This window comes from Tachysurus vachellii, chromosome 18 (assembly GCF_030014155.1).
Source record: "Tachysurus vachellii isolate PV-2020 chromosome 18, HZAU_Pvac_v1, whole genome shotgun sequence".
Classification (NCBI taxonomy): domain Eukaryota; kingdom Metazoa; phylum Chordata; class Actinopteri; order Siluriformes; family Bagridae; genus Tachysurus; species Tachysurus vachellii.
The window spans coordinates 5,448,860-5,475,801 of NC_083477.1; the positions used below are offsets into that span (position 1 = coordinate 5,448,860).

Below are 26,942 nucleotides of genomic sequence, written 5' to 3' on the forward strand. Positions count from 1 at the left end.
GATAATGAAGCATTTTAGTTCAACAGATTTGGCTTAATATCTACTATACTAATACTACTACCAATAATAATAATAATAATAATAATAATAATAATAATAATAATAATAATAACAATAATAATAATAATAATAATAATAATAATAATAATAATAATAAAAATTATAATAATAATAATGTAATTATAATTTGAATAATAATAATAATAATAATAATAATTATAATAATGATGATAATAATAACGATAATGATAATAATAATTATCATTATCGTTATTATTATATCATTATATTTAATTATAATGATGATGATGATGATAATACTACTACAAATAATAATACTAAAATTATAATTATACTTATAATAATAAATAATAACTAAAAGTATGATGATAGGTAATAATACTACTACTACTACTACTACTACTACTAATAATAATAATAATAATATTTTATACAGGGTCATGATGGATCAGGAGCCTACCTCAGGAACACTGACACCATCCTATCACATATCACCATATTTAATAAAAATAAATATTTACTTAGATTGCACTTTAACAGACCTTACTATAGAGCACTTATAGAGAAATCAAGGAACATACATTAGTCATCAATCCGCAATTTACATTTTGGTTTGACGGAATAAATTAATTTCATGACTCGGTAACAGAATTGTGGTGGAGCGTTTGAATGAAGCACAGTAGGATGGGACACGCCTACTTAAAATAGACCACGCCCATTCTTTTGAAGAAATCGCTTCGCGGTCACGCCCACATAACTGAAACACGTCTTCTCTCAGAGCTCAGGCTGGAATGTGTTTGTTGATTCCGTTCTTCTTCTTTTTTTTTCCAGTAGTTTTAATGAAACGAATTTACACTGAGTTGGAAGTATAAATATTATGAAAATATTATGATGAATCCACTCCTGCATACGTGTGTAAACTTTATAACACCGGAAATGCGAAATGGAGATGTGTGCGGAAAGTGGGTGGGTTTTGGCTGTTGGACCACATAATTGCAGAGAAAAAAAGTGTTTTATGAATGATTTCATATATAAGATTTTCAAAAATGATGTACAAAAGTCAGCAGTCAGGTTTTCTCCTGAGTTTCGTACAATCAATATATGCATCTTTCTAAAAGAAGCATGTTAAAAGTGCAATGAATTCACCACACCCACAAGAAGAAAAGGTCAGTTTACTACCTCTTTTCAGGGAGTGTAAGATGCTGCTGTGTTTGTACAAAGGGAAAGAGCTTGACCTTTATCAGGATCTCATCTTCCTCAAACCTCAAAGCATGTGAAATGACCAGATTCAAGGAAGACACACAGCCAACATCAAATGTGTTAAGTGTAAAGCAATGCTCCAGTGTTTCCTAATCTGTAGCATCCATGTGATTACTACAGACGAGTATTTTGAATTTGGACACCCTGTACAGAGAAATGAATAAAAAAGAGAAAATCTAAAGTTAATTTTAAATTCAACTGCTGCATCTTACAACCTATAAGCAAACCCTTTAAAGCAGCTTTGAAGAACCGTTGAAGATTGCTTTTGTTCAGATTTCATAGATATAGATGGTGCTGAGATTATTCTAAAAGCAGTACTGAGTTTGTAACACATGAATAAAACTGGAACAACAAAGCAGGGTTAACCAGCAGGTAAATGGGGAGGGAAAGTTGCCTTTTAGTCCGGAAACACTCCTGTGGTACAGGCCTGAAAATTTTAAGTGATGGCTAAACAAATTTCTGGAACATACAGTAAATGACACCTCTTGACACATCTCGTTAACGCCACCTCATTTGTTTATTTCTTTAAGAAATGATGACATGCCAGCTGCCTCTTTTCCTCGTATCCATAATGCAAGAGGACATGTGACTATGACACCACTGTTATAGAAATGAACAGGAGGAGGAGGGGGATTACAAAAAATACAATTCAGTAAAGTGATTTTATTATTACTTTACTTTCATTTTAATGATCTTGTATGATCTGACACAAAATAGGTACTACCCCTAGGTTCAGTGAGAGAGGCAGACTCAGGGTTTAAAAGACTTCTTAAGGACGAATACAGACAAGCTGTAACCGTCTCATTAGGTTGCATAACACTCACAAATAGACGGATCCTTACGATTCTGTGGTTACACAATCGTCCCTCACAAGTCTAGATATTGCAACACACAAGAATAAAATTTGCTTACATCACTCATTAACCACATCAGAAATTCAAAGCTAAATTGAAGTCTGCCTTAATCACAGGCATGATCTAAAATAATGTGGGCATTAAGTCTAAAATAATTGTGCAATTGTTTCCATGTCGACTCGTACCTTATTAGTACCTTATTAGAATATACCTTATTAGAATCGTACTTTTTGGATGTTCCTTAACGTTTACACTTTTGAAAACCGACAAGTACAGTCACAATATGATTATGATTATAATATGAGAATATCAATATGAGAATATGATTCAAATTACAAAAGAAGTACAATCGGAGAATATGATTCATTAGTTTAAATATTTTCCTTGTCAATGAAGCATCCTTCAAAAGCAGAATGATAACCGCAGAATGCTGCTCTCACTGGGCCACTTGCTGTCTTGTCTCTTGAAGAGCCTGCCGGGAGAGACAATATGAGAAATGAAACAAAAGCACTGGGTCGGAACAGATGCATGTCAGAAATCCGAGTCAGAGGAGAAAACGTGAATACAGCAAGAAAAAAAACACCAATAGACATTCATTCATTCATTCATTCATCTTCTACCGCTTATCCGAACTACCTCGGGTCACAGGGAGCCTGTGCCTATCTCAGGCGTCATCGGGCATCAAGGCAGGATACACCCTGGACGGAGTGCCAACCCATCGCAGGTCACACACACACACACTCTCATTCACTCACGCAATCACACACTACGGACAATTTTCCAGAGATGCCAATCAACCTACCATGCATGTCTTTGGACCGGGGGAGGAAACCGGAGTACCCGGAGGAAACCCCCGAGGCACGGGGAGAACATGCAAACTCCACACACACAAGGCGGAGGCCGGAATTGAACCCCCAACCCTGGAGGTGTGAGGCGAACATGCTAACCACTAAGCCACCGTGACCCCACCAATAGACATTATTTGGTCAAATTATACACAAACATTTTTGCACACCTGGAGTTTCATGTCATTTATTGCTAAAACCTGAATCTTTATAAAACTGCTCGCTCTCAGATCGTAATAAACTCTTAAAAGTTAAATATGTTAATCCTATAGATAAAAGTTTAATAAACTGTTGGTATTAAATAAAGCATGGTTATGTGGTTGCTGCAAGTCATGCTACAATACAATGTGTTTAAAAACCCTTGACAGTGTATATACGATTTCAGGGTTTAAGAACTAAAATGGAAAAAATTGATCCTCAAGAACATTTTATTCTGTCATAAAGAGAAAAAAGTAATTCACTGTCAGATGGGCTCAGTTTTCCTTAATGCTATTTGTTTTCTCTGAAAAAGTCTAACACCGAAAATATACACAGACAATCGATTAACAAAATAATACATAAAAAATTTATTATTTTCTGTATACCTTATTTTGGTAGTATTCGGATTTTGTGTAGAAGAAATTCACAGTTCAGTTTTGGTGTTTCATATGTTGATGTTTTTTTTTTTTTTTAAAAGAACTATGAAATAGCTGTGTTAGAGATAAAATGATCAGTAATCGAGAATGCCGCTCATATGAATTCATCTGATTGCAGTGATAGAAAACAGTGGGAGTAAAACGAGAGGAAATCCACAGCATGAGCAATAGAGGAAAGGAGGAATGTCTGTGTTTACCTTCTGGATGGCAACTCTGGCACTGTCATCCTGCAGCAGTTTAGCTTGGTCCAGTGCTTTCTCAAAGTGTACTACACTGGACTTATAGTTACCCAGTTTCACTAAAAAACAGGAAGAAAATATTTACACAATTAATCCTATTATCATCATTACACGTTTGTCCTATTTCTGATCTACGCATATAACATTTATTTCCATTATTACTTTCTAACACATAATGTTTAATGCGACAAATAATGGACTCACACTCGGCCTGTGCCACTAACACGCTGGCATTGAGCTGCCATTTCTCATCACCAATGTCATTCGCAGCACTGAGTGAGTGGATGCCATAGTCCCTGGCCTTGGTGAATCGCTTCAGTTCCAGATAACAGCGGCCAATCTCATGGAACAGCCAGGCCCTCTCCAGCCCACCTTGTACCAAAGGGATCTTTTCTTCCCAGCTAGACACACACCAACACAATTAAACTTATAAACAATAGTAACCTGCCTGAGTGTACATAACCTAAAATAACTATACTTACAATTTTATGGCTTGATGAAATTTGCCAATGCGTGCAAACACTCGGCCAATGTTGTCCAGAGCCCTGGATTTACTGTCCATCAATTTACTTAAAAAATAAACAAAACAAAACATTAATTAAATGTGTGGAGCTCTTTGTCATGATATAAAACTTGCCTACATGCCCAACATAATTTAATCCTCTGAGTCAACCTGATGACTCACCCTTGCTGAGCAAGCTCCAGATCTTTAAAGTGGTTCTCCAGGGCCTTGTCCATGTTTCCCAGATCCATCAGTGCATTACCTGATGACAGAGGAGAGAAACAGTGCATCTAGGTTCAGACAGACATTTGTTGGAAAACATATTAGTGTATGTAAATTAAAAATCTGTAACAAGAATAAATGTTACTGACCAATGTAGCTGTATAGGTTTCCCAGCACTTCTGCCTTATTGGGCAGAGCTTTGTCAGAACAGCCTTGCACCGTCTTCAGCATCTCTCGGGCCTTCTTTAGACTCTTCTCCGTGTTCCCCGCAGTCAGGTCTACAAAACAAAATCGTAAAGAACAAGACGCTGTACCCAAAATCACAATGGCACTGTGGCTCACTTCCTCATACTGGAAGTTGAATGACACTTGTTTAAGTCATTAAACATTGAAATATCCAATCATATGACTCAAAATAAACAACAACATTTCCAGACTTACAATGAGCCAACTATGAAAGAATATTTTAACTTTCAGACACTTGAACAATACAGTAAAAACTGTTTATTATTTAAGATTTTACAAGGCTTTGGGGGTATTCACGTCAGATCAAAACTACACAAACAACATTAGCAGAACCACAGATTTCTCCCTCAGGAAAAATAGTTGAATTTCTGATAGGACAAATTAATTAGCACAAATTAAAATAGAGATTCGGCAGAATATTTGTTTATGGACTATGACATTTCAGTGATCTACGTAAGTCCTGGTGTTTAATTATGTGTGGCATAATTTCAATTTTATTAGCTCATGGCATAATAATGATAAATGTCCTCCACTTGCCTGGACTTACTTCTACTTGACAGATGCTCATCAGGCATTAAAGATCTTTTATGTACTTCACAATCCTAGCCCAATATATCACCTGAGTCTAACTCCTCGAGGTTTTTGAGGACATAAAACGTGGGGTCAGAGGGAGGACGGTTCCGTCTGCGATTCCACTGCTGCTGTTGGAGCTTTCGATCGTACTCGCGGGCATAGATAGGTTTCTGTTGCCGCCAAAACTCAGTGCGTGTGTCCAGATACGAGATGCAGTTCGTGATTACATCCTGTAGCCTCTCGCCAGTACGTGTCTTACCTTTAATTAGATCTGAAAGAAGAAAAAATATTTAATAAAGACAAACACAACAAATATGTTAATAATATAACTTCAAAATGATTGTCACCCATACTTTGGGGGATCGGGGTGGTGTTAAAGACACTTGTAGAAAGTCTTAGACTGCTTACATATACATTTCAAGATACTTTATATTTATGGATTTGTGACTGTGGGTGCTCTAATTAATCCAGACACCAGGTGTTAATGTTAATAAGGTTTAAACCTTTATTTAAACAAACAAAAACAAAAGCAAATGAATAAAATAAGTGATCAGGTTTGTCTGTGTGCAGATTAGCTATCAGAAGCAACAATACTGGTTTTTTGACTGTAGCACCCTGATGGACTTTGGTAGTGATTTCATGAAGAAGAATTTGGTACAAGATCTTTGCACATATGCAAACAAATTATAAACACACACCTTCATCTCTAAGCAGCTTTTCCAGATATTCTATGTCAGTGTACAACTCTCCTAGAAGTTGTTTAGCTGTTCTCTCACTCTTGGCTGTCTTTGGTCTTGCCTTTTTGCGCTGCGAGTCAAAACACACACATTCATTAGAATGACTGAACAGGGTTTTATATGAATAAACCATGTAATGTGCACAGATTTCTGTGGAATTTCATTGTAGTTGTAGTTGCTATTTCTGTGGGGATTAAGTAGATAAACATAATTGCATTTCTTTTTTTGTTGCAAGTCCGTGCCTGTTGGAGAGACAGCAGGCAAGCATGGACATACCTCATCTACTTTATGGAAGAAAGACAGATCACCCTTAATTTCCAGCTTTACAGATGAAGGACCTAAAAAAATAGAAGATTTATTCCAGTTTATTATATCAAAATCTTAATAAAGCCTTTACACGTTTGTATCACATGAAGTATATTTGCTTATAAAAATCTATTGCATACAAGCAAAAAGGTTGAATTACTTCAGTTGTTCAGCGCTAAAAGCTAAAAATACAGGAGAGTGAAATGATTGATATGATAAGATACAAATGCAAGAGGTTTTTCATAGACTTGAGGCGAAACATTTGGAAAGGATTTGGTGCTATATAATTAGAGTAAGCGCCATTGCTGTGATTATGAAAATACAAAAGTAATTCTGTTTGCTTGTTGCAATGATGTTGGATTTCTTCATTCATATAGTCTCAATATCGTCATTGGAAATGCACATGATTTCTGAAAACAGACAGATGCAAAGTGCTCATGCAGATTTAAAACACAGTGTTATTATATGAGAGTAGTTTGGTGCTCTTACATGAAAATGTCATCGATGAATGAGTCATGGTGCTTATATTTAGGCTTATTACTGAGGCTTCTAATGATTAACACCTGCAGATTATGATGTTTTAATCAAACAAAATAAACAGATTTATGTATACTATAAACTTATATACTAAGTATTCCGTTATATATATTCAAACGCTCATCTCTGTAGTTCACAAAGCACTCACTTCCTACAGAGTTGTTGATAGCTTCCTCAGCTTTCTGTATACCAAGTCTGAACTCCTGCAGTTCTGGTCGTAGTTTGTGACCTCGGTGGTAGAAGACCAGTGCAAACTCAAAGTCCCCCATGGTGTACAGAGCCTCTGCCTTTTGATACAATCCCTGAAGAAAAAAAAATCTTAAACCGTTTGTAAGAGCATTCTTGAAAGAACTGTTAATTGGGATAAACTTTTTTCATAATAGTCAGTTACTTTCATTTTACATTACTGCTGTTTGAGTAGTTTATTTGTTTCAATCGCACAAACAGATTTGATGAGAACAAAACCAGGTAGCCAGGAGAAAACCCACAGGAACATTAGGAGAACATGGTAAACTTACACAATAACCCACATGGACAATAACCCAAGCTCAGGAGCTCAAACTACAAGGCAGTAATACTATGCTTTTAACACTAAAAGCACTATGGTACCACTTTTAGGATACCACCCTAAAGAAATATTAAAAAGAAATTCAAGAATCAAGTTAACACAAATCCATAAATTATGACGAGAAAGATCTGTCATTTGAGTAAGACAAAAGAAATAAAAAGGTGGTTATAATGCAAGTCAGTTTTGTTTGCTACGGCATTTTCTTTTACAGCACCCTGCAATGTGCAGCATGCCATCATCCAGCCTCCTGAATACATCAGGTTTCCTTATGACAATTATGTCTCCCTAATGACACAGCATAGGGAGCAATGTGTTGTTGTGTGAGAGTCAATGACACTTAAAAATATAGATAAAAAAGTGTAGATCTCAGTCAAATTACTTCCTCTTCGATCTCATAAATCTTTTTTTTATTTCATATTCTTACCTCTTTGTGAGCTTTCATTTTTATGGACCTTTTTACACACACACACACATATATATATATATGATGCTTTGGACTGGTATATGGATGACACCTCACATGGGTCACTGTGCTTCGCTCTCCAGTTGTTTTAGTGTTTTTGTTAGTTAGTTTTTCCGGGTTTTTTTTTTGTTTTGTTTATCAAACACGATCAGATTTACCACGGATGAACTGCTGTAATTCTTTCTTCTTCTCATCTTCTTTATGACACAAATAAATTGCTTGGATGCGCATGCACACTTAGCAATAAAGCGCTTTCTGATTCGGATCAACTGAACAACTTTGTCAACTGAACGTTGACAAAACGAATATGAAAAACCCACCTTGAAGAAGCTTTTGTCATCTTTAAGAGAAGCTTCTGCGTCCTTTAGAGCATTTTCAGGCTCCCCTAATTTCACAAAACACCTCGATCTGGCAACCAAACAGTTCCTATCTCCCGGTTGTAATAGCAGAGCCTGACATATAAGCACACACAAATTAGACACCTCGTATCGTAAAAAGGTACTTCAAAGCAAAAAAACTATTTATTACACTTTAAAGCAAATCATTTTATTAGTGCTTGGTTTCAATCAAACACAAACTGTTGAGTTTTTGTAACTTTCACACAGGTCTTACCGTCGAATAACTTTCAATAGCTTTGTTATATTCTCCTTTATGAAACAGCTGGTCGGCTCTGGCCATGTAGGTGGAAAACGTACTTTTCGGACCTTGTTCTCCCTCGTTGTCAGACATTTTATTTTTTTTTAAATTAATTTAGTTATTAACACGAAGCTAAGTTAGTAGCAAACTGCTAGCTCAGGTAAACAGAAGCAGGTCCTCGCGCAGGCAGGACGGTCCTGTGTCCGGTATCCAAGCAACCGATTAACAGAAACGCCGACGCATTGCGCCGCTTTACGTGAACTAGTGCTCAGAAAAGACTCGTGGTTTAATAAAACATGCAGGATTTTTAAAATAGCACATTAAAAAACCCACCATGTACACTTAAAAAAAATCCCAAGAGTCAGATAAATGGGGAGAAACAGAAAACAGGCTAAGTTTATTTACATAGTTAATTATTTAAAAAAAAAAAAAAAAAAAGAAAGAAAAAATAAAATAAAATAAAATAAAAAAATCCCGGTCCATAGTCAAGTCAAGTTCTTTTAGCATTAGCCAGAGCAATGTGAACGTTTCTCTTCTGATTGCACTCTTGAGGATCTTAGGACAGGCAACGTGAGTCATTTTAAACACGTGTAATTTAAGCTGTAGGCGACGTTTCAAGACCCAAAGTCTAATTCTGCTAAGTATACAAACTATACGAGGCTTCTTTGTACAGTTACTTAGTTTACAGTAAAAGGACAAAGAAAAAAAAAAAAAACCATGTATACATGCAGGGTTAAACATTAAACATCCAGAATTCCAGTTTCCAAAAAGGATACAGACTCCATCCAAAACAACACTTAATATGAGGTTATGAACATAGTCTTAGAACCAGGTTCTGCAAACCCTAGCACAGTTAGGTCATTCTCCACCTTGCTCTTACACGCCTACTAAACCTGGGACTACACTGAACCATGCGTACTGAGCATGGAAAACTGTACTGGACTCTGACTCAACGCTGGAAGCAAGGAATCCCATTTGATGGCACTGCAGGGATTTGCACTCAGGTCCTAAAGCAACTCGTACAAAGATAGCTGTGAGAAGCTGTAAGCTTTAATCAGGCTCAGCAAAACCAGAGTGCAGGGCTCTCACAGATCACCAAGATCCTCGTGTAGCTAATGAACATTCACGCCATCTCGACGGCTCACGTCTGGCTTGAGAATTTACAATAAATATCGATATCAAAAAATGAATACATTTTATATTTAAAAAAAATGTTTTTAAACAGTCATCAACTATCAACACGAAGAGAAACACTTTACATTCCAGTAAAATGTACAATGCAGCAACGATTGAATGGTGAGTTTGGAAAAAAAGATCTTTGTGTGTTTGGCGAGAATCACTGGAGGGCACTGGAACACCAGACTTGTACTCTTCACTCGTGTAGGCAGCAATTTAACAGGCTGGGGGACTTTAGCTCAACTAGTTGTAGAATGTTTTATAAAACTATTTTTAATAATAGTATTTATAATGGTATCAGCATTGAGAAGATAAAAACAAGCCAAACATTTACTTTGGGAGCGTTTTTGCACATTTGGAGGCGAGGTACTTGTTATACATTTCTTCTTACCGGCATCACAAAGCCCAAAGCAGAAACTGTGGTAAAAACTGGCACTTTGACATAATGTGGCGCAAGAACAGAAGAAATGTACGAACCCTGCATTGATGAAATGAATGCTGCAAAACCATATGCTGTAGCACCTTCAACATTCTGATAACCCAATCTTTGTTCCACGACAACAAAAAAAAAAGACTGGGGAAAGCTATTTTTCTACAGTGGTTAATTAACTGGGGCCGTTTTTAATTCAAAGAAAATCAATACGGAAACATGGGTGCAGCTGTTCACGATGTTGCTGTGAGGAAAAACAAATTTACAATTGTAAGGTGTAGTCAGAGAGGATTGCTGGACTCTGTTTTTAAAATTGCTGTTTACAGAATGACCATATGCTGGTCTTAGACCCGTCACACTGCAGTACAACATGCAGTTGTATAGGGGAGCGTGTGTGTATGTAATGTGTATGAGGGGGCGGGTGAAAGTCTGTGTTGGGGGTCGGTTCTTGAGGCCGTGTGGGTCTGCTGCAAACATGCGGGACGATGGACAGTTAGCCAAACTGGAAAAAGAAATTTCCAGGTCCAGATGCTATGGAGCAAAGAAAACAAGTCAGAATCTGAATGAGTTCAGTCAGAATTTACATCTTAACCAGTAAATTATTCAATGCCTACAGATTATGACTAACATGTGTGAATGCGCTCAAACTGAGTAAAGGCTCTGTGCTGCATGCCTCACCTTCGAAACTGAAGCCACTGGGGCCCCCGAAGAACGCTTTGAAAATGTTATTGGCATCAAAATCTGAAGAAAGGAAAAAACCAAAAGTTTTTTAATTGAAAGGCAGGGAAAATATGACTGTAGCATCACAAACATGCTTCGTCAAGCATAACACAAACACAAATTTGTGGCTTTTCAAAAGTCCACATAAGCAACTATCATGACTGAATTGTAACAGCCTTCTTTCAATAAACGTCAAAGTGACCAAGAACAGATCAGTTTTGAACCTTAAGAATAAACCTTTCCATCCATTCATTCATCCTTAAGAATTCTGTTCTATCTTCTTCACACATCACACCAGAGGGGACAATTTATGACAACTTTCCCCATGTCTACAAATGTCTCTAATTACTTAAAAATCCCTGCTAACCCTTTTAACCCATCTAACGTTGAAGGCTGTGCTACAGGGTTTTCTTTTCCAGTTTGGTTTGCTTAAATGCGCTCATACTGAGAGCATGATCTGCCAGTTGGTATAGGCAATCCCATGTCAACAAAGCTGACAAGTGTGCGTTCACAGATTTAAATGAATTGCTGGTTCCAAATACTTTTATAAAAATTTGACCAAAGAGGCAAAGCCGCTTATACAAGTATTCATGCTTTTGATGTGACGGACACTCACCCATGTTCATGTCGTCGTCCTCCAGATCATGGCCGCTGTCGTAACGAGATTTCTTTTTGGGGTCTGAGAGCACGGTGAAGGCCTCACCCACTTCTTTAAACTTCTTTTCCTCCTCCTTCTGTATCTCGGCACTGGCACCACTGTGCCGATCTGGGACAGAAAGAGAAGCGTGGGGAAAAAGGAATAAATGTATTAGATGACAAAAACCCCACCCACAATAACTACAAAATATAACCATTTCAAACCTCTATTTTGAGGTGTACAAATATGTAATATTCTACCTGGATGGTGCATAAGTGCTCGTTTGCGGTAAGCCTTCTTGATCTCATCTTCTGTAGCATTTTTGTCCACTCCAAGAACTTTATAGTAATCTTTTCGTTTACTCTTCTTTAGCTCCAGCTGAGCGTTCTTCAATAAAGTCTTATGTTCTAAAGGACAGGACACACTGTTGTATAGCAGCAAAAAATAGCATTTTAGCTTCAGGCCTTTAAGAGATTTTGGTTGACCCCAGCTTTATTCTTTGCACTGAAAGAAGGTGATCAGCCCACTTACCTTTAGTTTTCTCTGTCTGATAGACTTTCTCATAGTCCCTCACAGCTTCTTCATACTGTTCTGTGTCCATATAACTACAGGAGTCAAAGGCAGAAATAAGTGGGTGTACAACTGGGAGTCAAACACGCACAGACAGACAGTGACACGCAGACAGACAGACAAGCAGAGACAGGCACAGGCAGACAGGCACAGGCAGACAGGCACAGGCAGACAGGCACAGGCAGACAGGCACAGGCAGACAGGCACAGGCAGACAGGCACAGGCAGACAGGCACAGGCAGACAGGCACAGGCAGACAGGCACAGGCAGACAAGCAGACAGGCACAAGCAGACAAGCAGACAGGCACAGGCAGACAAGCAGACAGGCACAAGCAGACAAGCAGACAGGCACAAGCAGACAAGCAGACAGGCACAAGCAGACAAGCAGACAGGCACAAGCAGACAAGCAGACAGGCACAAGCAGACAAGCAGACAGGCAGACAGGCACAAGCAGACAAGCACAAGCAGACAAGCACAAGCAGACAAGCAGACAGAAACAGACGGCCTACCACTGGGCTCTTCGTAAGTATGCTTTAATATAGGATTCATCCAGTTTAATGGCTTTTGTGCAGTCTTCTATGGCCTGCTCCAGCTTCTTTAACTGAAACACAGCAGATACAGGTTTAGGTACAAGTTTACATGCAAGACTCTACGTCTTTACACAGACTGCATGAAAATCCCTTTCAATGTCTTTAAGATGCTTAATCCCTAAAAGATGAAAATACAGATAGGCCTATAACATACACAACCATAATAATAATCGTATTAACTCTGGTTTAAGGTTTACAAGGCTGAGTGCAGCTCTAAGACCAAACCAAAATGGTCTGTGTCTGGATAAAAACAAGGAAGTAGACAGAAAGCATTTTTTTAATGAAGTCATAACAGGATCTGGGTTCAGTTTATTTTCTTTTGGTTATCAGTGTGCGCAATGTTCACTATACAATGAAATAAAATAAAATAAAAAAAAATAAAATAAAATAAAATAAAAAAAAAGCCTCCTGGCTCAGTTATTTTAACTGATATAGTGACTTAAAGAGAAATAACTAAACCAAACATCTAAAGTGCTATTACTATTATGCTGCCACACATGACCGAAGAAACACGTCCGGTTTCAGAAACAAAAGTGCAGCTGTTTTTCCGTTTCTACATTTGTTGCACTTTGATTATTTAAAGCATAAACGAGGAAGGAAACCTCGGTCTAATTTTAAAAAGGTGTTTAAACGCTCACCTTGGAGCCGACGGTGGCCCGGTTGCAGTAAAGCTTAGCGTTGGTTTTGATGTTGTTGGGATCGATGGTCAAAGCCTCAGAATATAGCTCACAAGCCTCCTCATAATTGCCCTCTTTAAACGCCTGGTTCCCTTCTTCCTTCTTAGCCTTCAGAGCTTTGGCATTCTGAGAAAAAAAATATGAAGTCAGCTTTAATAAAACAAGTGTCGTAACTGTGAAAATTATAACTGCTATAACGACTATAACCGCAAAGACTTTTAGTAAAGAGAAGCACAATATAAGTGAACTCGACTCACTCTGCAAGCCAGCCGAGCCTTCTCATGGTCCGGTGCCATGCGTAGTGCCTGAATAAAGAACTGTACCGCCTTATCGATACAGTCTTCATAATATAAACACAAACCCCTCACATATAAGGCGTCACCGTTAGTACAGTCTATCCGTAAGATATCGCTGCAAGGCAAAAAGTTAAACACCTTTAAAAATATATATATAAATAAAAATCGCTTTGATAATCTGTATGTTTTTTGAGGCTATATGTAAAATAGCAGCAAGTAGTACATATTCTTTGCTCGTTCTTTAGTTATTATGCTGTTATATGGTTACCTGGCAACAGACTGGGCTTCTGGGTAGCGTCCAAGCAGCGCCAGGCATTCTGCCTTCAGCACCTTAAATCTATGACACGCAGAGGCCGACTCCAGCGCTCGATCCATACAGAACACCACCTACACACAGCCACGCAGAACAGAACCGTTAGGGTCTATCTGCAGTAACTGCGTTACTGTAAATCTTCTTTATATCAGTCAGATTATTTTATTCTTCTACATGAAGCTCACTGACCATTCTGAAGTCACGTTTGTCAAAGCCGATCTCAGCCATGCGCTCGTACTCCAGAATGGACTCTGCGTTCTTTAGCTGTGACACAGAACCATACAAGTTGAGCTGTGCGTGTACAAGTCGCTCCAATCATACATAAAATTTGCACAAGAAATGATTTTAGACATGAAATGACTCCGCAATTATCGTTAACGTCACTCACAGGTGTAATCTAGTCAGCAGTAGCCCGTTCACACCATGACCACCCACAATCTGACATTTTAATCCACTATGGTAAAGAAAAGCAGCTACGTAAAAATCCACGGCACTCCGCTTGATTTGACTTACTTCTTGCTGAGCCTGGCTGTTGTCTGGCTCCAACTCAAGAACCTTCTGGAAACAGCGGCTGGCAGCCATGGCATTGCCGAGCAACAGGTGGCATTTGCCCTCCCGTAAGTGACCCTGGGGGGCAGAGAATGAAGGGGTGAGCAAACACACAAATAGGTTTTAACTATCAATCTTTCCATTACATCATCTGTGGAATGATCAGGGAATTAATTCAGATCTCTCATGGCACCACACAAAGGTGAGGTCCATAACGGACAGACAAACACAAACAACTGACCCCCCCCCCCCCATAAATAAATAAATAAATAAATAAATCAGTCCAGATATTTAGCAGGCAGCAGATCATAATCAGTGATGAAGCTATGACTTTACATCTAAGAAAATATTTTGCTCCAGTAACACTCAGTTTATAATGGGGACAACATCCACTTATAACTGCCCTCTTTTACAAAGTGTACTGGATGTCCGTGAGAGTACGATACAGAAAAAGACAAAAGCATTGATTCGCAATTGTCATAATGTTTTATTTTGGTCTCACCTCGACCGTGATTTATTTATAAAGAAAATAAAAATAAGAATAACAAGCCACACAACTAATCCCAAACCAGAACCTGTAAAATGAATCTAAAGTTTCACACAAGTGCGTTTGTGTCCATTGGCAAACTACAGGCTTTTAAAAGAGCACTGTATTGACAATAAAGTGAATAACATTTTCAAAATAAGATTTATATTTCAACCCTTCGGACTAATTCTGGCAAAGAGGAGAGAGTTTGGTTGAGTTTTGGCTTGGATTTCAGATCACTGTATGCAGCCGGACTGGTCCATGACGTTGGATACAGATGATGTTTTATCTCTAGTTACACGGTCATGTTAAAATATTGACACTAAAATATGGAACAAACTACGAGCTTTGTTACAGTCCTGATGTCTGGCTAAATCTATGCTGATTGTTCATACGCATGCCTCATATCTGTCTTTAAAAACACATCTGTCCCACGTTCCTGTGTAGTTGATTTGCACAATACTGAAATAGTAGGTTCCTTCATGATCATCTTGAATCAATTCCTCAAATATCATGTAAATAACCAACCTGCCCAGCCTTTCACTGAATATAATTACTGCTGTTTTTGCCTGCAGATACAGTACGAAGAACACAGTAATATGTGCATGCAGGTCAGGAGGAAAACTACAGAAATTGTGATCTGACTAAACTATTCATGTCACATGCCCACATATGAAAGTCTGGGCTGTACAGACGAATGAGACCGGATTTGAGCCCTACGGCAAATCTTTGAACTGATCTGTAAAACGATCTGTGATCGTTACGTCCATGCGGTCCTGAACTATTCAGACAGGTGTCACATTAAAGCAGAACTTCAGATCGTTTCACCCTGGTAATGTAAATGTAGCCCCTTGAAAACTGCTCAATAATGAGCAAAAACCCCACAGTCTTTTAGGCTGGTTTTTCTTGCTTGCCACCTGAGCTGCAATCTGATTGGTCTAGAGAGAGGAGAAGAATTTAAGGGGGAAAAAATCATTGGAAAAGCATTTAGAAACAAAAGCAGCTGCCATCCATCCGATTTGTCATGTTCTGGCAGTCCAGGAGAAAAACATTAGCCGGAAAGACGCTATATATCTTTAACAGGGTTCTGAACGAAGGTGACGGTTACAATAATCTGACTTGTCCAACATGACCACAGTGCACTATAACTACACGCCTACATGTACACCAAAATAAGCCCCTTCTTTCAATATTCCTCCAGAGGTGGTGCTTCCAGAGAACTTCTTTACATCAGAGAGTTGATCTTTCCTGATTTATCTGCTGATGACCCAAGTCTCATTATATGTTCCGGCACCAAGACCTCCTTCAGCGGCGCTGCGCTCAGAAAGCTGCAGTAGTGGAAACCTGATCTAGGTTAGCATTTGCCCTCCTCACAGTCCTGGAAGAGCCTCGATACAGAGGATATTGGTTTAGGTCGCTGTGTACTGACCCAATTTACTGCGACCACCTGGAGGTTTAATCGGAGGGTACGTAAGCACGGTTACTCGTCCGGTTCCTACCACTGAACGATCATAGTGCGTACGTTTTGTCTCAGATTCTCTCACATACAGATGATTAGAGTCTCCTTGGCAACATCTCACCTTCGTGAAGGTGTCGTCTAGCCGCACGGCTTGTTGGGAGTCCTCCAGGGCCTCCCTGTAGCGACTCAGCATCATCAGTGTAGCTGCACGGTTACCATAGTAACTGGCGTTCTTCGGGCACATGTCTGTTAAAATCAGAGCAAACCGTAAATTCCAGCTGCACACAACAGGAACTTCAACCAGAAAAAAAGAGAAATAAATAAGGGGGAAAAAAAAAAATGTATTCTGTATTTAATTTGGTCTCTAAGAAACAAGGTCACAAAACATGTTTTATAAATTATTCTTTCATGACCCTGAACTGGCTGCTTAACTATCCAGGACGTGCTACTGTACAAACGTACTATAGTGCCTGACCCTGGGCTGACACCGATCATCGGCTCAAAATCACGAGAACATGGAATATACAGATTATAATTAAGTGTAATAAGTACAGCTAGATACCAATAGCCTTGGTGTAGTAGTTGAATGCTTCAGAGTAGTCCTTCTTAACGTAATATGCATTTCCCTGCTCTTTGTAGCCCTCTGCTTCCCTGGGGAGACAAGACAACACACACACACACGAAAAGCAAGCAAATTACATACACAGAAATTAGAATGTCTTTGAACGGCACAATTCTCATGATAGTTGACCTTGACTATAGTCTCAGAACTTTAAAGTTTAAAGGCTCATCAGGGGGAATTACTCCAACACACCCATAGTATGTGGGAATTACAGCGAATGACACCTCTCATTTTGACATGCAAAAAGTCTGACACCCTGCACAAGTTTAAAATCAATGAGCTGGAGTAGATCCAGTCATGTGACCTTTCAGGGACAAGGCTCGCCGAGTAAACGATCGGTTAGAGGTGTAAAGATGATCAGATCACAGTTCGAGTCAGTACACTGGCTTCACGTTTCAATTCTCAGAATATTTAAAGGCTGAATGGAAAAAAGACTATTTCAAAAACAATGCAAAACTATGTGATTTGTCTGTAAAAAGTGTTCAGGATTTCTTAAACAAAGAAATATATACTATAATCAAATTCATCATATTGAATTCATATCAAATTCATATTGATTTAGTTCATATTCTGTGAAGAAACCAAGTGTTTCCTACAGAGCTCGTTATATTTAATCAAGTTCGAACTCGTCGGCTAAAATGCCGGTTTTCCCGTAGCCTGTGGTGTTGATGTAAAGCTACTGAAGATTTATCTTTAAGCATTAAAACATGATCGTGTTTCTGTATGAACCTAAAATGCTTTTTAGTTCTTGCAATCCTTAGCCATGAGACCTCACGTGTGCCGATCTTGTATTCTCTCAGCCGATTAACGTGATCGCGTGACTAGTGCTGATCTTATTGGTTTGTGCAAATTACGACCTCTGCTGTTCAAACAGTGCAACTGCATTACATGTATAACGATGCTGACTGCCACACCACAAATAATCAGTGTGTTGTTACACAGAAATATTACAGATACGTTACAGACGATATCGATGTATTGGAGAGACGTGACCTTTGCAGAGACAAATTATTATGATGATTTTTTTTTAAAGCTCCCTGGACAAAACAAATGGTTACTTCTTAAGTTCATTCCCTCTCGTCTTAACAGCAGCTGCTATTTGTGAATAACTTTCACACAAAACAAAAATTCCACCAGTTTTATGACATCCTGTTCATTTTATCCCCTTCAGCTAGAGTTCATAAAGTTTAGCTTGGCCTTTTACCTGCTCTTCCAAATTATCCTATATATACACAGTAAGATTTCCAAAACAATGACATAAAAATCTGTGCTTATAAATGTATGAATCATGAGTTAATTATAAATAAGGCAACTGGAAGTGGTTGTGTTGTGTTTAATGGTGTTTGATGTTACCATAGCAGAGAGAATAACTTCTCTGCCCAGCACGAGTATTTTTATTTTCTTTCTTTTAAATAAGCCATGTCATTACTTCTTTAACCATACCAGAGGAGAGAGAGAGAGAGAGAGAGAGAGAGAGAGAGAGAGAGAGAGAGAGAGAGAGAGAGAGAGAGAGAGAGAGAGAGAGAGAGAGAGAGAGAGAGAGAGAGAGAGAGAGAGAGAGAGAGAGAGAGAATTTCCGAGCACAGCATTCGTCTCTGATCCAATGAGCTGCTGTTAGCAAAATTATTTACATAAGTGTGTGAACGTAAGTCGAAACTGCTACAGAAGCCGCAGTGGTGATTCCCCGTGCAGTTCGAATATGATCGTTATATATTCAAACATATATTTAAATCTATATTTAAAAGTATATTAGCTCTATTACAGTCACCTGTTGACTGAATGCATCCAACATGCCTAACAGGCTTTATGTTGAAAGTCCCCACACTAACAGAAATCTGTTCCACACTGTAGCAGAAACACTGCCCGGATATATACCGCACAAGCCAGAAGATCGCACAAGCCAGAATAAAAATCTATCCAATCAGAACGGAGCATCAGTGAACACTAGAACCAGCGCAGGACCAAACAGGTGAATGCAGCAAAGGCCGGACGGCTTTAGACGGTCGATCATCAGCATCCGTGTCCGTGTTCCATTTCAATTACCTAAGGATCGACTATGGAGGGTTTGGATGCAACTATCTTACAGTGCACTTATACCCCTTTTCCACCAAAAAGAACCGAGTGCTGGTTCAGAGCTAGCACTGGTGCTGGTTCAAAGTTGGTTCCACTGGCGAACCTTCTAACAACCTTTCCATCGGTTAGAGAGCCATCACAGAGCCGAGTCTGACGTCACCGTATACGCGTCACGTGTCCCAGCAATGTTAGCGCAGCAGCGGCAAACACAAACAACAACAATGGCGGATGTTGCTTTACTGTTTAATGCTCATGGCTTTGTGAACCTACATTGGCATCCAAACGTAGTGAATCCAACGTGTACGTGCAGCTCCATGTATAAACGGAGGTTGTAATCGAGAAAGTGATGAAATAATGTTATGTACTAACACAGAAAACAGTTAGCCTTAGCATGTAGCTACCTACTATCATGTGTGCTGATAATTGATCATATTGCAGTAAAGTAAAAGTGTATTAAACATTGGTATATTATCAAATGCGCTAACAGTAGCCCCGCCCACAGCCCCTGACACAAGCGGTTCTTAAGTGTAGACCAGCAACGTTTTGGTGCTGAGAACCACTTTTCCTGGTTCAGAGCCGGTGCTTTGGCTGTCGAAAAAGAAAGAACTGGTTCTAAATTAGGCTCTGGCTCCGAACCAGCACTCAAACTGCCTCGGTGGAAAAGGGGCATTGGGGGCTTTTTATACCTGGTCACTTTGTGCGTTTTCTGTGATCCGATAGCTATACGATCGTAAAAAGACCAGGTCTAAATGCCCTCCGAAACGTTTTCGAGACGGATATAAATCCGATGGTTCACACCACTTCAGGAGGTGGTCTGGGACGCATTTCAGATGAAACTGGACAGGTGTAAATGAATGTGGTTGTTCAAGCCACATACGTCAGCGCTATACTCCTCCCAAACGGAAGTACGTCACTCACAAGTGATCTTTCACCCAGGCGTCTCGTCGGGTCTTAAAATGCGCTGCTGCCACCAGCGAAAATGCAGCAAACAGTAAATGCTGTTTTTTGTAGCAAGTTTTTTCGTCTTCTTTTTGATTGCGTTCTGAAAACCACATACACCAAAGTGTGTTCCATTTCGATTACCCCGGAAATGAGGTAAAATATATTTGCATTTTGGGAGGGAGTAGAAAGATCGGATCGATATCCGATTCGCCGAGACGCATTTATGTGGCCTAATGTAAATGGAACAGTTTTAACGAATCAGATAGCTATCGGATCAGAGATAACACATGAAGTGACCAGGTGTAAAAGGGCCCTTACTTACCAACTTTGTCTCGATGCTCGAAGTTGGCACTCAGAACCGAGACGTTTTTGAGAAGGGACGTGAGCCGCGAAACGACTGCACAATTTCATGCCTCACTTTTAGGCGTGCGGGTTGTCAACTAAAAAGATAGCCTTTTTTTAGTCTTTATTGCTTTCTGTCAACACCCACAGTCAAGCGGTGAAGTGCAGTGCTTTTTAGAAGCATGGCGTGTCATCGTACAAGAATACCAGCAAAATAATCTTCAGCTGTGCAGGGAAGCAATGAGATTTTAAAGATGTTCTTAGTACAAACACTCTCACTGTGTTCTGGTCACATGAAAGTCAGGTTGTTTTTTTTTTGTTTTTTTTAAACAATACCCAACAAACCTGCTTCTGACTTCACGCAAATAGAAACAGGAAGTAAAGCCTCAAGGTGACCCATTTGTTCTACTCAGTATGCAGTGCCAGGCATGAATATCTTCCACACCTGACGCACAATACACTACCTTTTTTTAGATAAAGGAAACCCCAGCTCGTCGCTTTCTAAAGCACCAGGGGTCCGTTCTCCAGAACAGAGTTTGTGTTACACCAATTAAAAAGGAAGAAATGCTCTAAGGTGAAAAGGGCTTTGGTGTTTAAAGGCGTTTCTCTGGACGTCGGTAACCCGGCTGATCGTCATGGAGCGTTTCGATGACATGAGTGCAGGTTAATTTGTATAAAATTAGACTTATAATGGCCATTATAATGGATTGGATGACATTACAATACATTAAAAAAAAAGACTAAAGGTCACAACACAGCTGTGTCCTTTGATCAAAGTGAAACCACACTCCAAGTGAACCAAAGGTAATAATGAAAGACAGAATTATGACTATTATTAAAGATTTTTTTTATTCCTAGGTGGTATTTGACATGCACACATGCACGTATAACGTTTATAATTTTATAACAAATGTTTCTTTTTATTTTAACCACAGGCTTGTATGTTTTCAAAGCTCTTATTACTGGGATTTTTTTGAGATTGTAATAGTTTGAAAATGACTTATGTTAAGACCCGCAGTTCTTTTGTAGTCTAATCTAATCTTTTCTGTAAAATGAATGTGGGTATGTTTGAGGTGTCGGACAATAGAACACCTAAAATCACCACGTGGTAAAGACTCCTTGTCAGCTCTGTGATTTAAGGCTTGTATTATATCCTGTAAATAATCTCATCCTGACTCGGTGTGTGCTATACATCAACCTGACACCAAGCCTGGGACAGTTCAACACTGGAATTTTCTGGTATTCTTTTTAAACCACTTTTGTGCCCCTGTCATAGTCCTGTGTCACTGCAGCACACTGTGACCTTGTCCTTATTCTCTACACAGCTGCAGATAGGCTAACGGTTAGCAAAAAAGTGGCCTACATTAGCCATAAGGCCATCCTTAAAAATATTTTGGTTTGCAGTAACAGTAAAAAAAAAAAAAAAAAAAGTACAATTTTGGTGTTGGCGATTACGAAGGTATGACTTTAAACAAATTAGCATATTGTGACGTCACTGACTGGGTCTTCAACCCGTGCCTTCGAGTGCATCATTGCAAACCTTATTTTGATGCTGGGCACAGTTTTTCCAGAACTTCGTGCCAAGTTAAAGCGGTGTCGGGCTGTTTTAATGAATGTTTTAGATGTGTTATGGTGCCCGAACCCGTTAATATTATTTTATTGCTTTTGTATTAGTTGTTTGAAGAGTAAAAAAAAATGGTCGTTCTTAACGCAAATTTACAACCGGCAAGTCGGTCGGACTTAAAGCAAAAAAAAATAAAAAATGAGTCAGTCCTAAATTGACAGGGTCGGTCGGGTTAAAACAAGAATATTTTTTAGGATGGCCTAAACAACAACTGCAGGGGTACAAATAATTAGCAGGTCCACCAGAGCCAGGTTTGAGTCCTTTTAGGCAGGAGGGAGTAAAATCTAAGAGGTTTGAAATAGAATGAGTTTGAAAAGAGAGCTGAGCTGCTGGAAATGAAGACATACAGGTCACGACGTGGTGGGACTAAATGAATGACCTCGCTCGCTCTTAAAGTCCACGGCATAAGCGGTGCGTGCTTGTGCTCAAAAGAGCAGGACAGTATAAAATCATGATAGATATTGTGATAAACCACATCATGTTGGAAAAAATTTAAGTAAAATTGAACACTAACAATTTTAAATAGCACTTACAAACTAATGTTTTGATGTATACTGTATCTGCATTCAAGTATTGTGATGCATTTCCTTTAAAGTTTCTGTTCATATACACTACCCCAGTATGCTTATAAAGATTCTTTCTGTCCTGACACTCACCATGACAGAACCAGTCTATGCATTATTATAATAACCAGGCGAGGCTTTTCTTTTTTCCCACAATTTCTCACTGAACTCTTTTGGCTGTAGGGCATAACAAGTAGCTGTTTGGTTATTTCAGTATTCCAACTCTGGCACCTCCAACAGTTCACTGAATATTTGAATATCGGCGTACGACAAACGTTCAGTGCTAGCTGCTTCTCATCCGTTTAAGTTAATAAAGATGGAGTGATGTCGCCCAAAGCAAAGTGGAGTTACTATCATCACCTTGAAGTGGATCACTATTCTTTTTAAACCGCAGCAATTTGCCAGTGATCGTAATTTATTAATGAGTGAACTATTCGATTTCAATTCAATTTTATTTGCATAGCGCTTTAAACAATGGACATTGTCTCAATGCAGCTTTACAGAACAAACATTACACAAAAAAAAAAGTTTATTGTACAAAGATGAACATAATACAAAAGTTCAAGAAATTAGATATTAGATATATTTAAACATGTTTGTATTTATCCCCAATGACTGAGAAAAAAAAAAAACTCCATTAGATGGAAGAGGAAGAAACCTTGAGAGGAACCAGATTTAAAAGGAAACCCATTCTCATTTGGGTGTCACTAAAGGGTGTGATTATGAATATACAGTCTGACAATTGCGTATTGATCAGGAGGTCATTGTCCTCAGATGCCCCTTTTCCACCGAGGCAGTTTAAGTGCTGGTTCGGAGCCAGAGCCTAATTTAGAACCAGTTCTTTCTTTTTCGACAGCCAAAGCACAGGCTCTGAACCAGGAAAAGTGGTTCTTAAGTAGCACCAAAACGTTGCTGGTCTAGACTTAAGACTGCTTGTCAGGGGCTGTGGGCGGGGCTACTGTTAGAGCTTTGATAATGTACCTTAAGTATACTAATGTTAATACACTTTCTCTGTGTTAATGATAAAATAACGTTATGTACTTTCTCGATTACAACCTCCGTTTATACAGATTACATGTAGCTGCACGTACACGTTGGATTCACCGTGTTTGGATGTTAATGTAGGTTCACAAAGCCATGAGCATTAACAGTAAAGCGACATCCGCCATTGATGATGTGTTTGCCGCTACTGCGCTAACGTTGCTGGGAAACGTGACACGTATACAGTGACGTCAGACTCGGCTCTGTGACGGCTCTCTAGCCGATGGAAAGGCAAACCGATTCTTAGAAGGTTTGCCAGTGGAACCAACTTTGAATCAGCACCAGCTCTGAACCAGCACCCGGTTCTTTTTGGTGGAAAAGGGGGTAAAAGACCACATGTAACGGTCTTCTCCTCTGGTTAGTTATTATGTGTTGAAGTTTAAATCTCCACCGCTTGCTAACTAGCAAATGGACACCAGGCCATCTTGTTGCCAAGGAGCCGCTACTACGAGGGGGCGGGACTTGTTCACGGTTTAGAACATTTAATTGGATAACTGCAAGACTAGTACTGAGTGAGTCATCAACAATCAGGTTCCCAGTAGTGAAAAAGTATCTGATTAAAAGCTACCTCCAAAAATTACAAATCATTTGCTTCATATCTGTATCAATAACACTATAATAATAATAATAATAATAATAATAATGAGATTTTGGGGGCAGAATCAGGCTGGGAAGCTTCAACAGCTGCTATCTCAGGCAGCTCTCTGTCACTCTCACACACACTTCCGGTGCATAGTGTTACACTCCCGAAACGGAATGGCACGTGAAGGTGCATGTATGTTTGCATGCCTGCGCGCGCGCGCTTTGGGAAAAGCCTCAGAGACAGAAAGTTCCAGACGTTTCTAAATGCAATCTGGTTAAAAGGTGCGTTTCCTCTTAAAGGGATATTCCTAACGGACACCAAACAAAATCTTGGTGCCATGACGTCATGTTCACCATGCTAATCATTATCTGGGTTTAAAACTACCCTCGACAATATTATCCTTTCCGTGGACAGGAACGTAAACTTGTTTTCATATTCACGTCCAAATTTGTAATATTTGATCCACAGCTCGGTAGGTAGCTAGTTACATTTTTATTTAGCCGACTTTAAATATCCGGCAAACGACTCCGAATCAAATGAAAACTTTAGTTGAAAAAAAAAAAAAACGGTGGTATTGTAGTCCAATAAAAAGGTCACTTTTTTGGGACTAAAGTTTGAAGCGTGTGAACTATTTAAAGAGGTGATATTAAGCTGGGAACGACGAGCTATATGCGGACAGCGAACGCACGCACAGCTTGTGTGGGGTTTAGTTAGCACGTGCTGCTAAATTTAAACATGAACAGATCCAAACATATACAACATGCACAATCCAAAATACGTTCACATCCTGAAAAAAAACAAACAAAAAAACGTGTTTATCCCATCGCTCGTATGACGGACGTTTTATTTTTAAACTGTCTAACAAAGCACAGGTCCATCATGGCTGTGCTCATGGCTAAGCTAATTTACCTCACTCAGGCTAGCCGTAAAAAACAAGTAAACACAAAAAAAAACAACCTTACGCCAAGAATACAGTTAAAAACAGTCCGGGCGATTAAAACATTTTTATTGCCTTGATGTTTAGCACTAGGGAAAACAAAACAATCTGCCACACATCTGATAAAAACCCCAAGGCGATTCGGCGTTTTAGGCCAAACAAAAACAGCTCGTTATTTTCCAAGCTGTGCGTTTGGGACAACGTTTCATTCATACAACGTAATTCAGTTAAATCTTCGATAGGATTAAATGTCACGCACTAGATGTATGCATTTGGCTTTTAAAATACCTTTCTAGTTCCTCATCGCTGAGCGAGTCCATCTCCGGATCCGCAATCCCGTCGTACTCAACCGTCGCCATTTTGCTGTCAAGAACGACGAACAGCGTGTGGACGCTTTGACGCAGAGCGTTTGGCCCTGCCCTCATATATTAACCCCGCCTCCTTTACGTACAACGGCACGAACACGTTACATATGGCCCCGCCTCCTTTACGAGCGCGTCCACACGCTGTTGCGTCTTCAAACGTCTTCAGACCGGGCGATTCAAACCAAATTGCTGAAATAATGAAATGATAATTCGTGTTTACACCACTGTCAGTAATAAAAACACAAGCTTCAGCTTTGAAAAAAGACTCACTTTCCAAATGTCCGTTACTTTAATGACCTACTCTATGGAGGAAGTAGTTTGCGCGCCCCCGCGATACGTCAACATGTCGGCCATGTTGGAAAGGGCAACATTCGCTCGAAACCAATGGAGCTCACTTTATTGTGATCTGATTTCTTTTTAAATTTTGCATTTATACAAACCCCGTACATTTATTTATTTTTTTCATACATCTAAATACACAACCAAACTGTCCCCATGCCTAATGCTGGAAACTGTCACGCAGTGGGAGTTGAATAATCCTAAAACAAAATGAGCATGTTTTACTACTATTCAGAATCAGGTTTATTGCAAGGTACTGTAGGGTCTACATGTACAGGAATTTGTCTTGGTGTGTTGATGCATAGTAATAATAGAGAAGAAACATAAATCTAAGAAACAAAGGTTATAAAAAAAAATAATGTGTATAAACAAAGATTTACAAAAAACATGCAATTGGATGTAAACAAGAATAGAGACATGAATTGTACACTCATGCCGGATGTGCAAAGTGGTCAGTGCAAATATACAATTAGAAATATTACATATATTACAAGTGAAAGAAAAAATTAATTGTACATTAGTTAAGGATATATAATAGTGGACCATTGTGTGAAAGGAAGGTGCATTATAACAGATTTAATTCCCAACACAACATATTAGAATGAATGATTATAATATAAATAGCTATACATCCGAGTAGGGATTTAAATAAAGCACAATTGCTTAAAATTGCTTACAATTGTTTTGTGCAATTGGTAAAGCACAATTGCACAAAACAATTGTAAGCAATTTTAAGCAATTGTGCTTTATTTAAATCCCTACTCGGATGTATAGCTATTTATATTATAATCATTCATTCTAATATGTTGTGTTGGGAATTAAATCTGTTATAATGCACCTTCCTAAAACAAAACAGACATCAGAATTTTACTAACACCAAACTTTAAACTCTGTAGCCGTGTCAATGGTGGAAGAAATGATTTCA

The 26,942-nt window shown here is 38.9% G+C and overlaps 2 protein-coding genes across 2 annotated transcripts; both read right to left on the reverse strand.

The window, feature by feature from the left end:
* Nucleotides 1-1,790: 1,790 nt before the first annotated feature.
* Nucleotides 1,791-9,932, reverse strand: odad4 (outer dynein arm docking complex subunit 4). The gene is made up of 12 exons (XM_060892158.1): nt 8,621-9,932; nt 8,329-8,460; nt 7,126-7,279; nt 6,411-6,472; nt 6,096-6,204; nt 5,444-5,668; nt 4,728-4,856; nt 4,540-4,618; nt 4,337-4,423; nt 4,059-4,255; nt 3,813-3,913; nt 1,791-2,607 (listed from the first exon to the last, which is right to left on the reverse strand). Exons 1-12 carry the CDS (start codon nt 8,735-8,737, stop codon nt 2,572-2,574), a joined length of 1,428 nt encoding a protein of 475 aa, XP_060748141.1. The 5' UTR covers nt 8,738-9,932; the 3' UTR covers nt 1,791-2,571.
* Nucleotides 9,933-10,075: 143 nt separating this feature from the next.
* dnajc7 (DnaJ (Hsp40) homolog, subfamily C, member 7) lies at nt 10,076-25,730 on the reverse strand. Its single transcript, XM_060892157.1, has 14 exons — nt 25,602-25,730; nt 17,149-17,237; nt 16,708-16,832; nt 14,566-14,679; nt 14,242-14,316; nt 14,008-14,126; nt 13,701-13,854; nt 13,405-13,569; nt 12,686-12,777; nt 12,139-12,212; nt 11,868-12,014; nt 11,587-11,736; nt 10,929-10,991; nt 10,076-10,781 (listed from the first exon to the last, which is right to left on the reverse strand). The coding sequence occupies exons 1-14, from the start codon at nt 25,670-25,672 to the stop codon at nt 10,744-10,746; spliced, it is 1,476 nt and encodes a 491-aa protein (XP_060748140.1). The 5' UTR covers nt 25,673-25,730; the 3' UTR covers nt 10,076-10,743.
* Nucleotides 25,731-26,942: the final 1,212 nt, after the last annotated feature.

Bases quoted from the DNA above. Each gene is read 5' to 3' on its own strand.
- dnajc7 (XM_060892157.1), bottom strand. From the start codon at position 25,672: ATGGCGACGGTTGAGTACGACGGGATTGCGGATCCGGAGATGGACTCG. The intron at 14,127-14,241 runs GTCAGTGAGCTT...GGCTGTGTGTAG, and splicing joins ACAAACGTGACTTCAGAATG to GTGGTGTTCTGTATGGATCG. The intron at 11,737-11,867 runs GTAGAATATTAC...TTTCTGTCCCAG, and splicing joins AGCACTTATGCACCATCCAG to ATCGGCACAGTGGTGCCAGT.
- odad4 (XM_060892158.1), bottom strand. From the start codon at position 8,737: ATGTCTGACAACGAGGGAGAACAAGGTCCGAAAAGTACGTTTTCCACC. The intron at 3,914-4,058 runs GTGAGTCCATTA...CCTGTTTTTTAG, and splicing joins GTTAGTGGCACAGGCCGAGT to TGAAACTGGGTAACTATAAG. The intron at 2,608-3,812 runs GTAAACACAGAC...CTCTCCCGGCAG, and splicing joins CCAGAGTTGCCATCCAGAAG to GCTCTTCAAGAGACAAGACA.